This window comes from Salarias fasciatus, chromosome 13 (genome assembly GCF_902148845.1).
Source record: "Salarias fasciatus chromosome 13, fSalaFa1.1, whole genome shotgun sequence".
In the NCBI taxonomy this organism is placed as follows: Eukaryota; Metazoa; Chordata; class Actinopteri; order Blenniiformes; family Blenniidae; genus Salarias; species Salarias fasciatus.
The window spans coordinates 13,636,621-13,656,308 of NC_043757.1; the positions used below are offsets into that span (position 1 = coordinate 13,636,621).

The window sequence follows — 19,688 nt, forward strand, 5'->3', positions numbered from 1 at the left end:
AGATGAAAACAGCTCATTTGTGCGTCATGGAGTGAGTCAATTTCTTAACTTGAACCAAATTCATGTTGGGCGATATTAGACATGCTTTCAGGAGGTTTCTGACGGTGTGTTCATGAGTTACTTTGGAGTACGAAAACTCCACTTTCCAGGGGGAAAGAAAAAAAAAACCATTGTATGTTTGTCCAAATGGGATCTTGGGATCATGAAAAAACAGCACTTCCTAATGATGCACTCAATAATTTAAAACCTAATCATATGAAATCTTCCTGATCTCATTATGTTTACAGATGTAAGTAGCCAGTATTTACATATTCTGCCAAGTCATGATTTGCATTGATGGTATCAGTTTTACAAGCATTACTTTGTGTTTGTTGACTTGTAGAGAGGATGATGATGTTCTAATTAGATTTCATCAAGCCGACTTGTCATTTCATGAAAACTCCCAATTGAACCATATTAAGATGCTTTGTTTTTTTTTCCTCCCCTGAGTCGGAAGTGGGACCTTTCACATTTCCCAGTGACTTATGAACGCAGAGTGTTGTTGACTCCTCGGGGATGGTTTCGACGGCACTGTGCTCTGATGCTGCTTCCTGCAGAGCTGCATGATGTTCCTCCCAGGTAGATCTCTAAAAGACGGAAGACGCTGGCCCTCCAGGATCAGGATTTTTACAGCACTGGATTAAACCGACCACTTTTTTACTGAGCCCGTTAGTCCAGTCGGCAGCTTCTCGAGGCAAAATGACGCAGGTTACAGCGAGTGCCAAAGTTTGGCCGGCCAACATTGATCCGATGACTAAAACAACCTGAAGTCTTGGCTTCATAATGATGCAACAATTTCCCGATTGACCTTTTCGAATGACTTTCACCACTGCAATGGACGATGAAGGCGTCAGAAAAGTGCTGACAAAGCCGATGCCGGCCGCTGTTATTCGCCACCCACATCAATGAGCCAGACACATCCGCACGGCTCACCCAGTGTGGCTGAAATATGGGTTTGCACTAGAGGTTGTATGGCACAGAAATCAATAGCGCACAAAATGAAACAATCTATTATTTTCATTTCTCTATAACGCACAGACATATAGACGCGTGCGGGCCGACTGACCTGTGGAGACAGGGCAGTGGGAGGCTGGGTGAAGAGTGTCGAGTGAGCCGCCGACCGTTGGCCATGTGCTCTCCTGACAGTCTGACGGGTGAGGGGAGCAGACAGTACCTCCTGCTGAAGGAAACACACCAACAGGCACAAATGTCAAGACGGGAAGCATCGTCATTAGCTCACAGTACAAACAAAGACCTTTCGACGATCACAGTAGAAAAAAAGAAAACGGCAAACCCCCCCCCATGTTATTTTCTGTAAAGGGGACACCTCTGGGATCTACAGTAAATCATAATAAGCTAAAAAGAGGCTTAAAATAATGAGGCGTGAAAGTGGTAGTTGCATTTTATTTTCTGTTTCCATCACAGGGCAGGATCATTCCCCCCCCCAATTCTGTGCGTGCCAGACAATGGGAAACGTCAAGAGAAAACTCTTGCGTGTGTGAGGCAGCAGCGGACAGGACTGACCAGCCTGCATCTGCTCCAAACCTAAACCGGGATCAGCCACCACTTCTCTCTGTCTACCTCTCAGGTTCCTTGTAAAGTGACTGTTACCGTGTTGACAAAGAAATATGGTAACTTAAGTATGTGTTGATGTAAGCCCCGTGATGCTCGCTCTACTTTAAGTGCATGTGTGAGTGTGACTGTGTTTGACAACATGAAGCAACCAGCGTGTGTTACATCAGTGGTAAATTTTTACATTTGAACAAATAGTAAGTCCTCATATTATATACTCCCTAACATGATTCATTTTATTGCAAGTTTAAGCCATGAACGGATTTCCAAAATTGCACACTAGTGCCCCTTGAGGTACTCTATAGTACTGCAAGGTACAGTGCATTTTTTGTAAAATGTCATTTCGGTGGAACAATTTTGTTGAAATATCAAAAAAAAAGTATAAACCACATTTAACCGAGTATTTTTATGAGAGGAAAAACTGTTAATTACCTCATTACTGAACTATTAACTGACAACATACTAATAAACCTAAAACAGTGAATTGAGGTCACGTAAACTACAATAGCATTTTACAGAATTTGCATAAAACTAAGTATTTTGTGTTTTAACTGAAGGATTTCAAACATTTCAAATAAATTATTTTGTTCTGTTTAATAAATGAGATAGTGACAACCTTCTCACTTTTTTTAATTCCTTCAAAAGTGTTTGGTTCTGTTCATGAGTTAGCTTTCAGATGGCAGACATTGTCATAAGTTTGATAATTGAAGCAACTCTCATTAGTTCTCATAATCCAAGGAAAATACTCAAGTTCTAAGATTAAAGGTGGTTTTTGTCCAAAGGACTTCCATGCAGGTTTCAGCGATGTCCTCTGAAGTTATGCTAATGAACCCTCATCTGTTTGTGTCTGCCTTTGCGTGCGAGCATCACAGTAGACTATGATTAAAATACTTTCACCCTCAGAGTATTAGATGTTCTCTGGCTCACAGGACTGAGGGAAGATGAGATGGAGATAAACTGGCATTTAAACGATGCAAGCAACTGGCCAGCATACACAACGAGAACTCCCAATTTACAACCGATTTCACACTTCCTGCACGTGGACCTGCTTCGTCTGTGGGGGGGGCCTGATCACAAACACTTCCACAATCCAAGCTGCTCGGTGCTTTTATCACCTCGCCAACCTGCTCTTGGCTTTCCACACGAGAAAGGTCAGGCGTAGAGACTCGATTCAAAACCACCCACCGCCACCAATAAAACTTAAGCTGCTAAAAATGGAGGAGGGCAGCATTTGGTGAGACACCGAACAAGACGTGCTACAGTGAAACTGCGGGAAAATAAACATGTGCTCACGATAAATCAAGCCATAATAGGATTTTCCAGCCTGTAAACGACCTGAGGTGTGTACCTCTGAGAGCGGGTGTGAGATTAGTGCTCGTCCCCTTGGATGTGACATATGACTTTGCATTTTCCCATGAGCACCTCGGTGAATTGTGATGAATTTTATAGGTCAAGGAAGATTGTTTAATTAGTGCAACCCACCTCTGTGAGGAGGAGTAAGGTCACGAAGGCTCTTAATGAATAAACACAACGGCGTTTTAGAAGAAAGATGACTAAATGCTGGAAAATAATCACACTGGCTTCTTTGCAGGGAACCAGGAAAAACGATATCGGGATGTCAGGTCTGAAAGAGGATATAATCAAATGTTCATGTGCTCTTGGATGCTCACTTCCCAGTCAGTCAAGTCTCCTGTGTATGAGAGCGGATACTCCTTCAGTTTTCTCGTGTTCTTGGGGGTCAGTTGGTAAAATTAAATCAATAGAGCTCTGACATTTACATTTTTTGGCCTTTAAGGTTACTGAGACTTGGGGATATTAAACCAAATTTAGGCTTCAAAGCCTCTGAAAATTTAATCCATTTATTTGGAGTCACGCAGCTCTGACCACTTACTTGACACATTCAATTCAAAAAAGAAAATGAATGTGTTTCCCAAAGCTGTCCATCCATTCATCTAAATAAACAGTTTTCAAATCGTGCGCCCCCCCCTTCTGTCGGCTCATTATTCTGCTGCTTCGCTGGCCAGGAGGCGTTGCACACCTCCGCCAGGTGACTCCAGGGTCAGCGCGGCGTTCTCACAGGGATGACACATTCACACACAGCAGCAGTCACAGTGACTCTTCCTCTCACAACGGTGAGCAATTTAGAGTGAGCTTTTCAGAAAACCTGAAAGGTTTTGGGGTGAGCTGAGGAAAACAGAGAAAATGTCAACCCCATACAGAGAGGTCTCATGTGGCGGGGGGGACTCCAGCCTGGCAAACCACTCAGCCATCTAAACTTCAACCTAACAAATGGAGGGACTAATCAGCCCTCATCTACAAGCCTTTAATAAGAAGCACGGGAAGCTTAGATGGTAATTCCCTGACATATCTACAATGTCCTTCTTGCCATCAGAGCTCCAATCTACGAGTGGATGTCTACCTCTGTCATTACACACACAATTACCTTTCTTTTAACGACTCTCCATCTTGGTAAATCACACTGGCCAAGCAAATTCAGCACAGAGATAATGCCCGCTTGAGTTTTTCCACCATCAGTAGTAGCTATATATCATATGACTCTACACGAGGAACGCTTCGATAAATTCAGTCTGGCGTGTCTGTGAGAAAAATTCAAACCGTGAAAGCACGATATGAATTGGTGTTCGAGACACGCCTCTCAGCATGCCGACATGCAGCGGTTCAGAGCTTCAACACACGACACCCCAAAGCGGTGATATACTACTGCTGACATTTCTCCCCAGCGCAGTTTCTATGAATATGCACAAAAAGATTGTTGAGCACAGCTAATTAAACTGGGGTTTTTTTTTTTTCTTGAATTAGTGCATGATTGTATTTAGAACTGTATGGCGGTGCAGCGGTTTGCACTCGTTTCACAGCAGGATGTATAGCATTTCTGTGCGGGGCTTTCACGCTTTTCCTGTACATTGGCTTTTATCAGAAAACTCTAGTTTCCTGTCTTTCAGTTAAAGCCCAAAGAAGCAGAAGTAAATTATATAAAATGTTCATATCATGCACTCCTCCTGGCCACAAAACTATTAACCACACTGATGTTGGCTGAAGACTGACTTGCTGGGCTGCACAATTTCTGTATTTTCAACAATTAACCCACAGAGCAGGGCTTTCATACTAGTTTGATCACACTAGAAATAAAGTTACGGTGACCGTAATTTGCTTTACAAAAAAAAAAAGAAAAAAAAAAGGCAATAATTCAATAATTCTCAACTTACAGAATGTCACATGAACTGGAGCAGTCACTGCAAAGCACCCGTCTCTTTATATATATATGCTGAATAGTACTAAGAAAAACAAAGGAAAGAGCACAATTATGATTTTTTTTTAACAAAATGTCCAAGCGACAGGGAGCGCTCAATCACCCTGAACGAAGTAGAGAACTTTCACTGTTGCATAACTGCAATTTGCTGTTCAGTTTTGGGAGTCCGTGTTGCCTTGCATCAAGTATTCCTACTAAAACAGTGTGATTTCCTATTTTTAGTTTCATTTTCACTTTGCAGATTCATCCCATGATTGAGCTACCTGGTAAGCCCGTTATGGTCCAGGGGCCACATGTTCGACACCCCTGCTCTGAAGTGACTACAGTTGCTTGTGTGTGAGTGTGTGTGTGCGTGTGTGGTTATGCTTTTTGACCAATATCAGCTGCAACTGACTCCAGCTCCCTGCGACTTCCCTCCCACAGCACCAAACCATGCATGTGAGATTATGTGGTGAGACTTAATTGCCCCTGGGTTTGAATGGGAGTGTGTGTGTGGTTGTCTGTCTCTCTGCGTTCGCCCCGTGATGGACTGGTGTCCGGCATGTGCCCTTCATTAGTTGGGATCGGCTTCCATCTTCCTAAAACTACAGGACAGAGCAGTATAGAAGATGGACGGTACATTCTTTTCAACAGAAATTGGAGTTGACCGTTACACCTCTAATGAGGTCAAAAACACAAAGTGACCACAGTCACAGCCCAACAGGGAACAAGACACTACAGCTTCGGCAAAGGACAGTAAGACGTTCAAATAAAGTGTCCTCAACATTCAGACAGGTAATGGACCTTGGTACCGAGATAGCATGTTGCAGCAAGGTTATTGCCTCTTTCCTTATCTATGACAAGTCAGGCATACAGCCTCAACTAACGGGCGGGGCCTACACCAAGGCTCCAGAGACTATAAAAAGTGTCCATGAACTGCCAAGAGTCTCCCTGTGGAGGAGGAATAGCATTTCTGGAAGTGGCGGCGCTGTGACGTGGGATTTTCGCAGAAGCCACGTCTCTGCCACACTGACTCATTTTCATGTTGGCAATGGCTTCGAGCCCCACCGCCGCGTGCCTATATTAGTCCACCAATTCCAAGAAAGCAACAAGCAACAGTCTACCGGCGTTTGCCAAACTGCACGAGATATTAATATATAAAGTCCCAAGTGTTTTCCAATAAATTTGACAGCTTGGTAGACGTTGAGTCATCAAGAAAAAGTAACAACAGGCACACACATCGTGAGAAACACATTACTATTTGCCGTTCTGCAATTAACTTCTGTTTGTAGGGTCTGAGTCTACTCTTATTGACCTTTTCAAAGCTTCAGACACACATAGATCGATATGCAGCAAGACTGAATGTAAGAGAAAGACCCAAAATTAAAACCTACATTAAATCTAGAAGTCTAAATGGCTCTTTTGTCAGTAAATGATCGATCCCACTTAGATAACTATCGGGATTTAAAGAGGTGACTACAAGTCCCTTCGAGCACAACCTAATGTAACATGTGCGCCACTTTATGAAGCAGCTGTTGTGACCTCTGGACCGCTGCAGCTAAGAGAGAGACGGGGAGAGGCCAAGGCACAACTTGGAGAGAGGCTGGGCTGGAGAGGCAGAGAGGGGTGGGCTCTATCTATTTCTGCTGATTAGATTGCCACAGAGTACGGCAGCTGCTCTCTCTAGATACTATAAACCGAGTGGGATCTCACAGAACGTATAAACACACACATCACTCCGTCCTCCTGACACGAAAGGCCCCAGCTGGTTGAGTCCCAACTGACTGCACCTTTTCTCCAGCATGACTCAAAGTAAGCAGCAAACGAGTGAAAAAAACAAAACAAACATATTTTCTGCTTACAACGAATGCAACCAAAGGAAAAGGTTGCCGCAGGGTTACTCAGCCAAAAAGGAAGGCAGGTTTTCAAGCGTTCACTGCATATGAAACTGATGCATATGTATGGAGCTCTCAATAACCCGAAGAAGTTGTGGGATTTAATATACAATAATTATCACAATTTAATAACAAAACAGGGCTATTTCATTAAAAGATATCGTTTGGGAAATTATTTTTGTTTCATTATGAAAATGAGAAAAGGCTGGAGATTAAATTCAGTTTTTTTTAATGTTATGCATGTTATAAATACAAGCAAATATGCAAAACATCAACAGAATCCCGTATTTGGCCTCACAGACCTCACTATCATCAGTCACGGTATTTGAAACATCAGTAGAAGTGTCCATGCGATTGCTTATTTTTACAGACGTTACCATTGCAACTTGTTTTTTTTTTAAGTCGGATGCTATTAGTGCTGCCACAAAGAGTTGGATTTGAAATGTTAATGTAGTTTGCATTTATTACTGGCTCTTCTACTCCGATGTTAAAGATGTTCATTCTACTGCAAAAGAGACTCCAATGTGTCTGGAATTAGACGGAAACATATATGCAAGTATCGATACATCTGTACCACACCTGAAGTCAGCTTTATGGTAAAACCAAGCTGCTGCACCAAAATATGTGTTTATTTTTTCAGTGAGTGACACCGTTTTAAGTTGGATTAGTTGGTTAAAAACATCTCACCAAAACGCCGGCATGCGCTCAAGACCAGAACAGAGAAAAGCTCGACATTCCTTGTTACATTGGAGAGTCGACAGGCTGGAGTGTACTTCTGGGACTCTATGATATGAGCCTGTCGCTGCTCGGGGACCAATCTGCACCTATCACAGATGTGTCAGTCCTGAAACCTTGAGAGGGCACGCGGCTCGCCGTCTCCACAGGTGACTGCAGTCGAACACCGACGGTGACTGGAGCGTATTGTCAGTCTGCTGTGTCGGACACCTGAGCACCGCCTGATCCCTGGCAACCCCTACGTGTTTGCACAACTTCTAAGCCAGGATTTAGTCACCTTTGCGCATTCCCAGTGCATGAAGCGGTGTGATCATCAGCAGCTCTAATTACTGGAACTGACCCATCGGAGAGCATTCGGGGGTTTCAGATGTCTGGCACTTCACAGTGGCTAATGGCTGATCTTAGATGTCCGAGATACTGGGCAGAGCTCTGTGCCAGATTGTGTACAAAAACTGTAAGGCTGCATGCGCTCTCTAATGGTACCATGAGACTGAATGTTTTCCACCAAAACTTGATTATCCTCAGCAAAATGATATTAAGTCTCCCTCCCTCCAAGCAGAGCAAACAGTGCTGTTCATACTCTTGACAGACTCACTGAACAATGTCACCACCAATGTGATTCTAACAAATCATCAGAATTAAGTGTTCATATCTGAAAGATAAGAAAAGAGGGAATAAAAGAACCTAGAATCTAGCTTTAAAATGACTGGAAAAATAGGCAAAACACACGACGAGCTCAAACCACATGTAGTTTGATGCAAACTTCACTTGAATGACAAAAATGACAAATGAAAACTGCTTTATTAGCTTGACAGTAATAAAATCAGTCATGTGTCGGAGCATGGTGTGTATTAACAAACAGCAGATCATATCAGGCCAGAGGATAAGGAAGCTGCTGAAAGATCCCTGCAGACAAATTAAAGGGAGTTGTGTTTGTTCTCCGTTAAGTGAGTTAACCTCTACAGTTAATGGTAAATGGAAGGCAATCTACTAAGAAAAGATCTGCTATGCTTTTATGGTGGACATTTCTATCTAAGATATACTTTAGTGGTCATATGTGCACACAGCTGCTTAATACTGCATGCTGATTGCACACAGAAAATGTCTCTTGGCTTTATCTTTCCGTTGTAAAACTGCAACTTCTCAATGACCTTTCTCATGTGACCAGCATTTATTGTACAATTTAAGCGATTCACATTGTGATCTGGTCATCAGTCCTCATCCCTTTATCTTTCTCTGTTCCTCTCCTTGCCCACTTCTTTCACTCTCTTTGCTTCTTCAATAGGAGAAAGGCAGTCGGCCCTAGGGAAGGGCCCAGATGAGGAGGAGGGGGTGGGGGGGTCTGCAGGCAATCACTGGCTACCAAGAGGAAAGATGAAGACAGTGAGATAGGAGGGAGAGGGGAGGAGAGTTAAATGAAATTTCCAACACATTAAGCACACCCTGTGAGCCTGGGCCCTGCACATGCAGGGTTAAGAGAGCTGGGGGCTGCCAAGCGACCACCGTCCAATGAAAGTAACCAAATGATCTTGCTAAGGACAAATAGTACGGTTGTTCCTCTGTATGTTGCCTGCAGATATGCCAACAGAACTACACACTGATGAAAGATTAGAACCCTGTGAAGGCGAGGAGCGGAGATGTTGAGGAGTCACAGTGGGAACCTGAACTTACCATAGACCTTTTATCTTATGGAAATACGGACGAAGACAAGTTGCAAAGGGACCAACTAGGTTCCAGCCCGAGATGTTGAAGCAATCTCAGACAAAAGCTTTGCCCTTGGGATTAAACATTTAAATCTTAATCTGTGCATTCAAAATGTGCAGATAAAATGGTGGAGCAAAATGAGCTGCCTACACAGTAATAAACAGAATACAGGAAGAACAATAAAATCCAGTAGATGTCTGAACATTATGTAAAACGCCTAAAGGGCTTTTAATTTAACGTGAGAGTTTATACCTTGGATGTGATAGCTTTGTTTACCTCCCAACAGAATTTTTCTACAGGTTCCTGTTTCCAGTTACTTTTATCAAATGAACACATGACCACAGTTCAGACTTGGTTCTCATAAAGATAAAGAAATCTCCAGAGCACTGCCTTCCTGCATGTTTCCACTGATGCAAATAAAACCTGCCAGCCTACCTCTGGGAAAATGAATACTGTTCATGTACCAAAGTTGATAAGGAATATGTTCCAATTACACGGAGAATTTTAAATGAAATTCACTATGAGTTGAAGCGGTAATCTCAACAGAAGTGAAGAAGGCTGTATCATCAGCGTATTCATTTATCACCTGAAAAATGTGGACGCTCACTTGCACGTGGAAGTGGTGCATATATGCGTACCATCCCTGTAACATTTGTTTCCCCGTTCGAGTGGGATACGCAGACGGGTCGCCGAGGCGGTCTTTGCAGGGAGTGAGTTTGACAGCTCGGCGACCACTCCTGCAGCAGAGACGAACGAGTGCGCTGAAAATTGCCTTCATTCATAATGGAACACAGCAACAAAGCAGATTCATCCCCAGGTACCGCAACGGCCATGAGGGCAGACAAAGTAAGGAACAAAGATACAGGGCATAGCATAGAATATCTACCATAACAATATTTTTTCTCAGATTTATTGCCCCAGGTGTGAGCAAAATAAAGCTTAGGGGGGAAGTGGGGGAGAAAACATAACGGAAAGCCACAGTGGCCTGAAAATGTCAGAAGTAACACTGCTGACTCTATTACACTTTTAAAGCCTCTTGCTGTTCTATTTAGCTTTAAAGGGGAGGACTTGAGGTCCTGGAGAGAGGCCTGAATCAACGACAATTGGGCAAAATGATTTAGCAGCAAACTGCAGGTGAAAGGACACAGGGAAACCTAAAATGTTGCATGGGACCGTTTCTATCTGCCTGGATTATATCAAAACAAAAAGGCGCATACACATCCCTGCAAGCCACGGAGATAAAGCTGATGATCAGCAGAGGAGAGTGGAAGCGTGGGCGAGGAGGGGGAAGAAGCGCAGGCACATGTAAGTGAAAGAGAGCGAAAGAAATAGAGAGAGCGACGGGGGCAAACAAGCATCAGAGAGAAAGGACTGGTGCTAAAAGAAACGGTCTGAGTGTGCGTTTCTCGGAGTGTCTGCTAGCATCTGTGTGTCATCACCACATAACACACATTCCCAGCATCAGTGAAAAACTGCAAATACGAAACAACAAATACTGGCACAGTCATGCATGGCAAGCTACATAAATAAAATCTGAAGTGAAAAGGGCACATTATCTTTTTTCTTTTTCTTTCATTAAAACATAGTTTGACTCATTTAGGTCAAAAGTAAAAAAAAAAATGGCTTACTCTATGATTCAAATTATACACAGCTTGTATACAAATGTATGAGTGCTCTGCATGTGATCTGCAGGCCCTAAAACAGTAAGTAGGAATACGTAACAGACTGAATCTTAATCAGGCTACACAACCTCTCTCCTGCTACTCGTCACACTACTGATTTAGGCCTCCTAAAGAGGAGTCTGCAGGGTGGCATCACAACGCTGCAGATCAGCTTTAACAACCAACTGAGCCTGTGCTGAAACTCTAGTCAGCAGCATCAATCATATTTTTATGGACTTGTCATTCCTCCCCGGTGAACGTGAGGCTGAGATGAGGCTCAGCTGGGTCCCCACCGGACAGGTTTCTTAACATAAAGCCATGATATGTTACTGGTGCACAAGAGGCCCATTCATCCCAACGCATTTACCAACATCAAGATTAACGGCTTTCCCCTTCTCCTATAAGGTTTTCAAAAAATGATGTATCAAAATGATAATTAGCCGATTAAGAAAATTATTTTTACTTTGAAGATTACGCCGTTCTCATGGGTTGAAGACGACCTCCTGTTTCCACCCACCGAACAGCTCGTCTGCTCACCTACAGCATGAGCTTTGATTTGCTGAGAGGAGCTTTTCCTCTTTACGATGGTCCTGCTTAAGAGCAACTACATGTTAGATAATATTAATGCAACCTCAAAGGTTTTAGACATCGCTTCACATCAAATATTTTATGTCGGCAGCTCTTGATTTTTCCGGCGTGTTTTATCAGACTGACGCTCAGACAGGCTGCAGCTTCAAACGTCCTTAACTTGGATAAAGAAGGGTCAGGAGACGGATAAATGGATGAACGCTGCCACTGCCCGAGGTGAACAGTAACGGAATACATGTATCACAATCACATCAACACTTCAGTTCCTGTCTTCCTCTGTCACTGTGTGCAGGGGTGGTAAACTTCTGCCCGCAGCAACCGGTGACAGATCGCAGCAGGTCACGTAAAGAGTTGCCGTATCTGAAGGCGGGGTCACTCTATGCCATCACGGGCTGCCCTGAAGAAGCCTGGGATAAGTTTCTGCCCGCGTCAGAATTCAGATGGCTGCACCTCCGATCCACAGCCTGTCACAAACAGATGAAATTACAGAAGGAAACGATGGCGCAACATCCAATCGATGGCGTGCTGACTTTCGTGGAGGGAAATTCAACGCAGAATCACCATTCTCTGGCTCTTTTTTCTCATTTTACTTGTTGTACATGAATGCCACATGTGTATGGCATCACTATTTGTCTCACGACAACATCGGCATGCATGACATATAATGTGGAGCTTTAATCTTGCATAATGCTTTAACAGTATGCAAGATCTGCATAAGTTCGCATAATGTTAAGAACGTGCATGATGTGCAAAACGTATGATACTGCTCATATTTGATTGATGTAAAGTGCTTTCTGCTTTCATTTCAGTTTTGAAAGGTTGTTAAGTAAATAAGATTTCATACTTTCTTCCAAAATAAGACAGTTTTCAAGAGGTACAAGTCCTGCTGGAATCTGCTGTGCATCACCACAGTATAGCCTCAGTTTCTGTTCAGCAATAAGGCTGCAGCCATTATTCCAATCAATGAATTTCACTCTCCTTGAGCATATCTGAGAGACGGGCCCGCTGAACCCGGCCTACTCTGACCCTCCCGCTGGCTGAGACACAGAAAATCTATTTGTGTGCTTCGTACAATGACACAGCATGATGGCACAAATGAGAACAAAAAACAAACCTCCTTAATGAGGAGTTATTAATTTATGTTGTGTCTGTGTCTGTGTGTGTGTGTGTGTGTGTGTGTGTGTGTGTGTGTGTTTTTTTTAATGAATGTGAACTAGCTCTGTTGAAAAAAAAAAAGAAAAAGAAACAGTGCGGCAAAAACTCAATCTTTCACATTATATTTTTTCTTAATCTATTCTGCATTTTTTTCCCCGAGAGTCGCGCGAATGCAAGAAAGCAAAGAATTGATGGAAAAACAGTAGTTGAGTGTGAGTGAAGGCATTTTTTTTTTTAAAGTAAGTGGCTGTCTACACAAAGAACTGTCGTACTGCATGGTGCCAGAGAAGAGTGATATTAAGAAAGGAGAAAGTGCTTTTTATTGGTAGCAGCGAACAGACGACTGTGAGAAGGATAACCTTCAATTCTCTGCTGGAAAAAGGACATTGTCATGGTTTCATGGGTTACCCAGGCAACAGCAGGATTGAGATATTTAAATAGCTCAGGTCTATGTATTTACTTCTCCTCTCATCTTAAAATCAGCCTTCATTAGTCACATGCACGTAAACCCTGTGGCCTCCACTCTGAGAACGTAATCCAGATGCCAGAATAAAATACCTGGATTTACAAGACAGCTCAATACACTATAACTTTAGAAGAACAGCCTCGGGCCCAGAGTAAAACACACAAACTGTGTTATAGCATACGAAACTCCAGCGCACACACACACCTAACCTCTCCTTCCTCTCTCATTGCCTCCCTCTGACTTTTTCCACCCTACTTTCTTCTCTCCCCAATTCCTTTTTCCTTGCATCCCGTTCAGGTCTAAGCTGGGATTTCCCCCCCAGGGTTCCCCGAAGGACCCCGGTCGGGGAAGGCTCGGTTGGAGGTTGATCACTGATCCACTCAGATGCTAAGCTCAGCTCCTCCGCTTCCACACTGCTTAGCTGTTTTTCCATGAGAAAAAAAAAAAAAGAAACAGCCAGGCTGCTACCTGTTAAGTGTCTGGCTGAATGACAAGCATTTCATCCTAAAGCAGCGGCTGAGTGCAGGAATGACTCTCTCACCTTCTCCTGACAAGCAGATAATTGTCTCCTCACTGCAGATACCAGAGAGGCATCATGGGGCTCCGCTGCACGGGGGCCTCGCAGCAGGCAAAACACAGCAGAAGACACAGAAATAACAGGGCCAGAGAGAAGCGCGTGTGCAGCAGTTATTCCAAGACCGAGAAGAACCCGGCCCACTCCGAGATCAATGCCCGGGAGACAGCAGTTACACCGTTTCTCATAATAGCGGAGCAAGGAAACAGCTGACGCAAAAACACATTCAAGCAATCTGATCTGGCTGCCACATGCTCGTAGCCATTTCTACAATCCCGACCTGACCTGAAGACAGGTCGCTTCGACTCCGAACATGTTTTGAGCCCACGCTGCTGTGCTGAGGTAGTGTGTGACTTAACTAATTATTATGCAATGGACTGACCCTTTCCCAAAAATGTGAACTGTCTGGATTAATGCAGCCTCATACCCGCAAAGGTTTATGAACTGACTCCTGACAGCAGGCCAGACGGTTCATCTCCTCTTTAGTTTTCATGACGCTGCGTCTTTTGTTTCCCCAGAAGAATTTCAAACTTTGATTCGTCTGACCACAGAACGCATTTCCACGCCAAATGAGCTCAGACAGGTCGCTCCGAAGAGGATGGCGACGTTTTCTGCTCACGTTCGCACGAGGCTTCTCGTCTGCGTGACGAGGCTTCAATTTGCATTTATGCAAACTGCAAAATGTGTTCACACACAGTGTTTTCTGGAAGCGTCTCCAAGCCCACACAGCGGTAACCAGCAGAGAATCGTACTTATTTTTCATGCAGTGCTGCCTGAGGGCCTGAAGACCCTCCAGTTATGATGTTCAGCCTTGCGCCTTGCCCACAAACATTTCCCCTGAATCCCTTTGTGTAATACACTATAAATGATGGGATCTTCAAAGTCGTTGCATTTTTATGTTGAAAAGCATTTAAAAAAAAAATAAAAACACTTAGATCCCATTTGTTGAAAATCAATAAATATCTGTCCATCCTTACAGCTGAAACACTGTGCCTCTCTGGAATGCTCCGTTCACACCCAGCTACGTTTCAGAGCTGCCGATCAATCAATCTGGTTGTCAAACGTTCCTGCGGTTGTTCTGCTCCTGCCGGCATTTCACCGCCCGGGTTGCCACTGAGATGTGATGCTGCCATTAAAGACAAAATGGGCTCAAAGTTTCCAAAAACAATCAAATGGATAGGTCTCAACATCCGATATGCTTGGGAACAAAACATGGACTGATGAGACTTGCAAATCATTGTGTTCTTTTTCATTTGTATTCAACACAGCATCGGAATTTTGGGGGTAAATTTTGTTGTAAAGACTTTTAGAGGTTCATAATGAAAGACACTTACAACCACTTCCATGATGCCTTCAGGTCTTGTATTCATTTATAGTATGAAAAAGATTTTTTTTTTGTTTAATAATTCAGTTTTTTCCTCAGTGAATGCTTGATGTTTAGAGAGAATGCTCTATGAAAATTAAAACAAAATAGAAAAAGAAAGACTGCGCGTCACACACAAAGGAAAGTAGCAGCTCTGTATTTCTATTTGCATTGCATGCTGTCTGTTGATTTGAGGGTTATTGAAATGTAAACTTAACAATGGGTCCAAAACAAATGAAGGCTATTGCTGCAGCTGTATTTGGCGTCAACTCAACCATCAGGAACCTGCAGGGAGGAATAAGTTTGCTGTTTTTTGGCCTCTCCATGTTGCTCTGTCCCAACAACACACAGATAATACAAAACACACTTTCACCTCAGTGATTCCCAAATCCTGCCCTGCACAACGGTGCACATGAAGCTGAAGCTGAATGAGGACTGTCTCCATGGAAATGTATTTTCCAACAAAGTCTCCTCACCGCCATCTCCACAGTCCTATTTATAGAATGGCAGACCACTAGCTTGCTGGAAAACGATGAGTAACAGTATAGTGAGAGTGGAAACGTCTCGTATTTCCACCTCTCCGCGATGCCCGCCTCTTTTTTTTTACTCACAGCTTCATTTCAAATCTACAACTTTGAATCAGAGCTCAACTGACAATCAATCTCCAGGCTTTATGCGTGTGACGGTATGGACAGCCTGCAGGGTGCACACACACACACACACACACATGCATATATGTATACACAGAAGACAGCAGAGTGCAGACAGCGGGCAGCAGAGCCCTTGCTAACCTCCTCTGACAGAAGGTCACGGGGGCTTGTGGTGTGTTGCTTTTTGACCTCCGTGGGCGGAATGAAGATGAGAGAGCAACAATATTTTTTCAATTTCAGCAGCTTTTTTTCCCCCCTCAAACTCCATCACGAGGAATGCTTCCATTACTTTCCGTGTGCCCAAACACATGCCGAAGGTCTGACATACGATTAAAGGCGTGAGGCTCATGTAGATGCAGCAGACCTGCTTCGCTGCACAGGCCTAATAAGTGGGCGGCAGACGGACCTCTACCTCCGCTCCTTTAACAGTCACAGCCTGAATACACTGTCAGAGCTCAAGGGAAAAATCCTCCCCAAACGTGCTGATAGTGCTAATTAGCTTTAGCCAACCCGAATGTGTCGTGCTTATTATTACTACAGCGCCGCTGCACCATAAAGACGAGCTCCTGAGAAGACCGTGGCTTTTACTCAATGACCGAGAACAACAATTACGGCTGTCGGCTTTCATTAACAAACACGCTAACTCTCGATAACCGCTAACAAGACCGGCAGTACAGTATCTGTACTTTCGTTCAAAAGCGACCGTATCTGCAGCGTTAGGACTGCACGTCTCCCATTAAACGGATGGTATTATACTGCTTGGTTAAGGACCGTGATCATCCCAGAATAAAGGAATTTCAAAATGGGCTTTTTCATCAGCGACCCCATCAACAACAGATTATAGCTGGACGTCCATTTACATAAGTAATTTACTGACTGTGCCGCTTCTCGGAGGTGCCTTTGAGCACAAACAAGATAGTATCTCTCACACGTTGTCCCCTCCAAGTCCTCTGCCAGGACAGAGGCAGAACATCACTTTATGAAGCAGAGCTCAGTGCGGCGTCTCAACACTTCGGCCAAATCACAGTATACATAGATCTGTTGGAGAAATAGCTGTGTAGTATCTGTGGTCCAAAATTTCTCCATTTTCTTTGTACATAAGTTCAACATACACTCAAATGACTCGATGAAAAAAAAAAAAAAAAACATCTCCAAAGAAGGATCAACTCCAATCGTCAGGATGTGCAAAGTGATCATTTTCATGAACCAAAATCCCTTAAATTGAATAAATTGGTAATGTTGCTCGAGAGTTGTTGATCACCTACATCTGCCTCTGCAGTGATCACTGTACACCAAGTCAGGGAGACTAAACACATGATGGAAATAATTGGTTTGGCCTTAATTAAGCCAAAATGAAATTGTTTTATTTATGAAATTATTAAATCAGAGGCAAATTACACACCATGCAATATCACCAAACACTTTCATGCTGCTTTTAATTGTTTTTCAAAGAGCCACTTGACTAAAAAAATTCTTTCTTTTTTTTTTTATAAAGGATAAATTATTGAGAAGAAGTTGGAGAGCCACTCTCAGGGAATCAATATTACATTTATGGCGCCACCCATGAGCAGATAGGAGATTTTCTCCATATCTTCACGTCTACGAAAACACTCCAGATTTTCCATCATCCCTCGAACAAATCATTCATTTGTTTTCAGCCGGGCTAGCGACTGGTCGATAGTTTAATTTGAACCCGTCATGGTGAGCAGCAGCAGCTGAACGCGTGCACGAGCGGCGCAGTCAAATTTCAGGAAAAACACACAACGCTAAAACCCCGATGATCTTTTCTGGTGTAATTGCTTTGCGACAGGAAAATGTATTCAAAATTAAAACCCTGACTGGAAAAGCCGACTGAAACATGGTGCTGCGCAAACCAACGCGGAGACGTTTAATGAAAACATCCCTCACTGATGCACGGTTAAAAGTGTGATATAATAATTTGGCCTTTTCCCAGATGTAACAAAAACCCTTCTGATAGGATTATCTGGTCAGAACCTCCCGTTCACACAGAAATATAGAATACCATTAAAATTACGTTGATCTGACAGAGACTTCAAAGTGCTAAGGCGGCAAAAGATAGTTCTGACCCCATCGCCACACTGCTGCATAATTTAACCCCTCCCCAGCTCTTCCTGTGCCCGTGGAACCTCGGCTCAGGTCTCCGGATCAGCCTCGCTTATTTCACATGTGTCTTCCGCCATTGATCTGCTCGTGCTGATATAGGAGTTAATTAAATGAGACGTGGCTCAGAGTCCAGACCTGCGATTCATTTAGGACCACCAATTAAAGAGACGGAGGAGACGGGCCTCTCAACGAGAAAACTATTAGGAGCACGTCCTCTGGAGTGACAAAAAATAAATGAATAAAAATTACTAATAAATTGAAACAGTCACCAGAAATCTCATTTTTTATTAAAAAAAAAAAAAAAAAAGGTCTTCCAGACTTCACTGTCATCTGGACATGTTCAACCCGTCTCTCTAGTCCAGCTGATCATTACAAAATAAAACAATGGGGACAAGGGTTTTCAGTCCATTGTTTGACCAAGGTGTGCATCTTTTGTTTGTTTTCTCCATGGCTGAGGTCCTGTGTACCCTTGTGTGCGCCATGGCACTACGACAATCCTGGTAATTGCAGTGCAAACAAACCGGGCGCCAGGCCGAACAGAGAGTCTTGCTTTCGGGGCCTCATTGACTCCCTGGATGCGCTCGGAGTCTGATCAATCTCAGTTTAGACTCCCTTCTCGACTTCTGGGTGTGTAATGAGGTTGTCAAAAGCATCATTCACAAACACAGACAGCTCATTTCAAGCAGAGAGCAGGCTGGCGCTGGAGCTTCAGAGAGCGAGTGAGCAGAAATTGTCAGGTTCTGCTAGTCATCATAAAGGGTCCCAGAGGGAACAAAACCAGGCAGGAACTTTGTCACAAAAATAAAAACAAGTACAGGAAATGGGAAAAAAGGGGATTTGATGAAGCACTATAGGCCAGAACACGACAAATGTAAAGTGCAATAAAGTGACTGCTTGTTATTTTTTTTGCCTTGCTGGAAAGGAATTGAGAGTTCCACTTGAAGACATTTGATTCTTGATGTAAATGTGTTTCAAGGGTGCACAAGCACACACACACAAATAAATAAATTGACCTGCTGATAAAGCCTGTTCCTCTCCAGCGCAGTAATAAAAACCACTCTGCCATGGTTCAGGCCTGGAAGTGTATTTGATGCATGGTAGTTTCTATGCTTCATGTACCCATATACTTCTGTCGCTTTTTTCCAAAAGCTGAAACACCTGCCAGGGCGCCATGTTTACAGTACGATGAAGTGAGGAACACTTTCCATATTTGGAGACTTGCGTTTCCCAAAGTACCTGCCTTTTCACACAAAGATTTTTGGAGTGCGACACATCCACAGAGCAAATAACCCCATTTCATTGAAACACCTACTTAACACAGCATATACATCAATGCTCTTCAGAGTTGTTGACAGTAGTGGGTTTATGAATTAATTGAACAAAACATCAGTGAATGCATAGCTCACCGGACTACGGGACTGTAGACGACGGGTGTCAGTGTGTGAACACTCACATCTACACCGAGTTACCATAAGGACAGTACGCAGTGCTTACTTTGTTTCCTTTACAAGAATCACACACGCGTCCACACACTTTTTTCCAATTTGCTGTTGGCACAAAGCAAGTAGCAGCAGTATGCAAGTGCATGCCCAAGTTTAAGGAGCTCCACTCTGCGGGCTGTGCTGAATGCATGCCGAACACACGCAGTAAAAAGAGCTGAAAAGAAACAACAAACAGAGGCCCGCTTGGCTCCGTGCCTCACTAAGCCACCGTGGAGAGATAATTCCTCTCAAGTCGACACCAATGGACGATGTCCACTCTCACTAACCACAATGACCTGGACAGATGTCGCAGCTCCCCTGTTTAACCATGACCACCAAAGCCCTCTTTTCCCCGGGACCACAGCACCGGGATCGCCACATGGGTAAACTAAGAAAAGTATGCAGATTTCCCTCCGGTGAACCTCCCTCGC

General features: G+C 43.5%; 1 protein-coding gene across 2 annotated transcripts in view; it reads right to left on the bottom strand.

Moving 5' to 3' along the window:
• mcu (mitochondrial calcium uniporter) overlaps positions 1–19,688 on the bottom strand; it is a 58,480-nt gene that overhangs the window by 29,297 nt on the left and 9,495 nt on the right. Inside the window, exon 2 of one of the 2 annotated variants that reach the window (XM_030106372.1) lies at positions 1,106–1,219. In XM_030106372.1, the coding sequence (XP_029962232.1) occupies positions 1,106–1,219 (114 nt within the window). The remainder of the gene's footprint in view (positions 1–1,105; positions 1,220–19,688) is intronic. The other variant, XM_030106373.1, reaches the window with a different exon arrangement.